Below are 4724 nucleotides of genomic sequence, written 5' to 3' on the forward strand. Positions count from 1 at the left end.
GGAGTTTGTGGATACTGGAAGGGTTTAAGAATTAGGTAAATGTAAAGGCGAAAGGGAAGGTTTGGTTTGGTCTGTGTAACAGCCCTGGATAGCCAGGAATTCACTCTGTCAGGCTGGCCTTGAACCACAAATATGCCTCTGCCTTTCTGCCTCTCTGCCTCTGCCCCTCTGCCCCTCTGCCTCTCTGCCTTTCTCTCTGCCTCTCTGCCTCTGCCTCTCTGCCTCTCTGCCTCTGCCTCTGCCTCTGCCTTCTGAGTGAGTGCTGGGATTAAACCACACCTGGCAAATCATTTATAAGAGTTGCCCTGTGAAGAGTTGATGGAGTCTCTTCACAGCCTTAGAACAGTGACTAACACAGTGTGACTGTTGTGGTGTCAGAGTGGGATCTGGTGTGCAGTTAGTCCTGTGGATGACCAAAGCCGAAGGGAGTTCATGAGAATTATTAAGTAGCAAAGTAATTCTGTATGTGACCAAGATCAGCCAGAACATATGTGGAAGATGAAAATAAAGAGAGATCTAAGAGTTCTAGGAAACACTAACCTAGAAGGAATGGGCAAAGGCTCCTATAAAAGAGACTAAGAAATAAACAGAACAGATAAACAGATAAAAACATTTTGGAAATATTTTTTAGAGATATAGATATTTCTTTCAAGAAATTCCAAAGATATAAATCTGGCACTAACCTATAACTATACAAAACAGTTTACAGGTTCTAGATTGTCTTTGAAAAAAAAAAAAAAAATCCAGGCTGGCAAGATGGCTCAGCAGGTAAGAGCACTGACTGCTCTTCCGAAGGTCCTGAGTTCGGATCCCAGCAACCACTCGTTATGAGAGCTGACACCCTCTTCTGGTGCGTCTGAAGACAAGTACTGTGTATTACACCACAGTGAACAGGGCCAGGGCAAGCAAGGCCATTCTGAGTTCAATTCCCAGCAGCCACATGATGGCTCATGGCCATCTCTGCTCAGCTACAGTGTACTCATACACATAAAATAAATAAATAAATCTTTAAAAAAAAAAATCCAAGTTAACTTCATGGCTGACGAAAGTCTCTTGTTCTGGCCTCTGCCCACCATTCATCTTCATTCTCTCCACTACCTCCCCTTTTCTGTCCCCTGTTGTTCTTAAAATTAGGGCTGGGGGACAGGTTAGTAAGATGGCTCAGCAGGTGAAAGCATGAGCCTCACCACTGGAATTTGCTCTCTAGGTGCACCAGCTGACTCCAAAAGTTGTACTCTGACCTCTGACCTCTATAGTAATGGCAGCAGGGACATCAACCGGAGAGGGAAATTATAGGAAATATGTTTGTTTTGTTATGAAACGTTCACAAGAAAACTTGAAATAGGTTGAGGATCCATAAAATATGTCCAGTAGCTGGTGGCATTCGGCATGAGAGATAATAGGAAAGGAACAAAAGTAGCATAAGATAATCGCACAGCCCCGAAGGTCAGGTGATATGTATGTAGATAAAGATGTAGCAAAGGAAAACACCTCTAAGTGAGAGACACCCCTGTGTCCCTAGAGACTAGTTTAACACCTGACATGAAGGAGCTGCTTGGCACATGATTGTTAAATAAACAACTAGGCCCAGACAGAGAATCTGCATAAAGTGAAACGGAATTCAAACTGACATTGAAGGCAGGGTTGGAGAAGGTGAAAGAAGCCAGCAACAAAAGTGAAGCTCCCTTCCCAAGCCTCCGCCTCCCACCACCTCCAGGGACCTCATTAAAGGTGTTTAGCTGGGCAGGTGTAAAGCAGCCTTGGCCCTGGGAGACGGGGCAGGGTGCTGGAGCCTCCGCCCACTCCATCCCTGCCTGCTCCGGTTGTGTTGCTAAGAGCTTCAAAGACAGAAAGACGCAGCTGGAGCCCCAGGGCAGCCTCTTCCAGGAAGCCAGGCACTTTCCCAAGCTACCTATAATTGGAGAAGTGCTGATTATTCTACGGGCTAGGACCACACTACAAAAACATGAGCCAGGACGGCAAAGTGAAGACAACAGAGTCCACCCCTGCAGCCCCAACCAAAGCCAGGTGAGAAGTCTGGTCCTCTCTGTGATGTCTAATCGCCTCACTCCCTGGGGCTTCCTTCTTCTTGGTGCCCTGGTCATAACCCAAGCACTGAATGTCTGGTGGATAAATGAGAAGAATCTCTTCTTCCCTGCAGGAAGTGGCTGCCAGTCCTAGACCCATCTGGAGATTATTACTACTGGTGGCTGAACACGATGGTCTTCCCAATCATGTATAATCTCATCATCGTTGTATGCAGGTTTGGCAGGGGTGCTAAATGAGGGCCCTTAAGAGAAGGGCAGGCCTAGGGGGTGAGGCCTAAAGGAGAGGTGTCTCCTCAGGGTAGAGGACTGAGGGGCCTCTCCTGACAATCAATTACACATAGTTGGTACCTTTAAGCAAACCCCCTCTGCTCCTACCCTGTAGGGCCTGCTTTCCTGACTTGCAGCACAGTTACCTGGTGGCCTGGTTTGTACTGGACTACACGAGTGACCTGCTGTACCTACTAGACATCGGGGTACGCTTCCACACAGGTCGGTGAATCCCTGGGACTAACCTTTCCCCAAGAAAGTGTTAAGAAAGCAGCCACCTCTAGGGCTGCACTGTCACGTGCCACTGTGTTTGACAACACCACAGGGCTCACCCCAGAAACCTGACTTCATCTTGCCTTCATGTCTGGCTGGCCTTGACATACCCAGCCTGCAGCTGAACTATCCTTGGTTGACCCTAGCCCATCTCCCTCTTTCCTCCTAGGATTCCTAGAGCAGGGTATCCTGGTGGTAGACAAAGGCATGATCGCCAGTCGCTATGTCCGCACCTGGAGCTTCCTGTTGGACCTGGCTTCCCTGGTCCCCACAGATGCGGCCTACGTGCAACTGGGCCCCCACATCCCTACACTCCGGCTAAACCGCTTTCTCCGAGTGCCCCGCCTCTTCGAGGCTTTTGACCGTACAGAGACCCGCACCGCTTACCCAAATGCCTTCCGCATAGCCAAGCTGATGCTCTACATTTTTGTCGTCATCCATTGGAACAGCTGCTTATACTTCGCCCTGTCCAGGTACCTGGGCTTCGGACGGGATGCATGGGTATACCCAGACCCCGCGCAGCCTGGCTTTGAGCGCTTGCGGCGCCAGTATCTCTACAGCTTCTACTTCTCCACTCTGATCCTGACCACTGTGGGTGACACGCCGCTGCCGGCCCGAGAGGAAGAGTACCTCTTCATGGTGGGTGACTTCCTGTTGGCTGTCATGGGTTTCGCCACCATCATGGGTAGCATGAGCTCTGTCATTTACAACATGAACACTGCAGACGCAGCCTTCTACCCAGACCATGCTCTGGTAAAGAAGTACATGAAGCTGCAGCATGTCAACCGGAGGCTGGAGCGGCGAGTTATTGACTGGTGAGAGGGCTAGTTGTAGACAGGGGAGGTATGCCTTAGGACCTGAGTGCAGTAACTCTGGTCTTACTGCCTTCTGGAGGGTGGCATTCGTTTTTAGGTCTACTAGACTTAGAAAATTGTGTCTTCTACTGAGGGAATCTGGAAAGGAAAGAGGGTGGGCAAGAGACTGACAGAAAGAGGAATTTGTATAAAAGAGTGACACAGAGACCAGAGAATGAGAACGTCTACTGACTGAGAGGATTGGGGCGGCTCTGAAAGGAATGGGTGGAAAATGGAACTGTCCAGCCAGGAGATGGCCAACAGATGGTTGACTGTATCGTGATAATGAAAACTATGTTCTGAATAAAGGGAGTGTCTCAGTGTCAGGGAGCTATAGCACAATACCTGTGGAAGACAGTGGGAGTTTGCTGACTGAAGCAACTCAGTGTGGACGTAGTACCAGACACTGAGGTTGGGGGTAGAGGGGAAAGCCTAAGAGGAGGTAAAAGAAATGTGTCTATCAAGTGGTTGGGGCCTCTACACCTTGGATGAAGTAGAAAAGTATCATGTCTCTAACAAAGAAAAGGGATCCCATTGCTCCTATGAGAAGCCAGTGTGGCTGGATTCTTGGATGAACTGAGCCCTAGTGAGTAGGCAGAGACAGACACACTAGGTCCCAGTGAGGAAATGGTGCCACTTTTCTCCCAGGTACCAGCATCTGCAGATCAACAAGAAGATGACCAATGAGGTAGCCATCTTGCAGCACCTGCCTGAGCGGCTGCGGGCAGAGGTTGCTGTGTCTGTACACCTGTCTACCCTGAGCCGAGTCCAGATCTTCCAGAACTGTGAAGCCAGCCTGCTGGAAGAGCTGGTGCTGAAGCTGCAGCCCCAGACCTACTCGCCAGGCGAATATGTATGCCGCAAAGGGGACATTGGCCGAGAGATGTACATCATCCGTGAGGGCCAGCTGGCTGTGGTGGCAGACGATGGTGTCACACAGTATGCGGTGCTTGGTGCGGGGCTCTACTTTGGGGAGATCAGTATCATCAACATCAAAGGTGGGTCTCTGAAGGAAACTGCTAGGGACAGGGTGGCAGAACCCTGGGACCAGATGGTACTTTGGGGCATATAGATCAAGGAGATCTGGCCCTTGTCTGAGCTGCTACAGGACTCAGGAGAGAAGCAGGATGTGGATTATCTGTTGCCTTGGAAGCAGTTGAGCCAAAGTCAGTGGGTGGGTTGGATTCTTAAAAAGCAAAGCTTTCAGCCGGGCAGTGGTGGCGCACGCCTTTAATCCCAGCACTTGGGAGGCAGAGGCAGGCAGACTTCTGAGTTCGAGGCC

The 4724-nt window shown here is 49.9% G+C and overlaps 1 protein-coding gene across 1 annotated transcript in view; it reads left to right on the forward strand.

Annotated features, from left to right (window-relative positions):
* The first annotated feature begins 1842 nt into the window (after nucleotides 1-1842).
* Nucleotides 1843-4724, forward strand: part of Cnga4 (cyclic nucleotide gated channel subunit alpha 4) — a 4433-nt gene continuing 1551 nt past the window's right edge. Inside the window, exons 1-5 of the mRNA XM_031384521.1 lie at nucleotides 1843-2028; nucleotides 2162-2263; nucleotides 2431-2537; nucleotides 2758-3403; nucleotides 4091-4440. Of these exons, the coding sequence (XP_031240381.1) occupies nucleotides 1967-2028; nucleotides 2162-2263; nucleotides 2431-2537; nucleotides 2758-3403; nucleotides 4091-4440 (1267 nt within the window). The 5' untranslated portion in view covers nucleotides 1843-1966. The remainder of the gene's footprint in view (nucleotides 2029-2161; nucleotides 2264-2430; nucleotides 2538-2757; nucleotides 3404-4090; nucleotides 4441-4724) is intronic.

This window comes from Mastomys coucha, unplaced genomic scaffold, assembly GCF_008632895.1.
Source record: "Mastomys coucha isolate ucsf_1 unplaced genomic scaffold, UCSF_Mcou_1 pScaffold21, whole genome shotgun sequence".
Classification (NCBI taxonomy): Eukaryota; Metazoa; Chordata; class Mammalia; order Rodentia; family Muridae; genus Mastomys; species Mastomys coucha.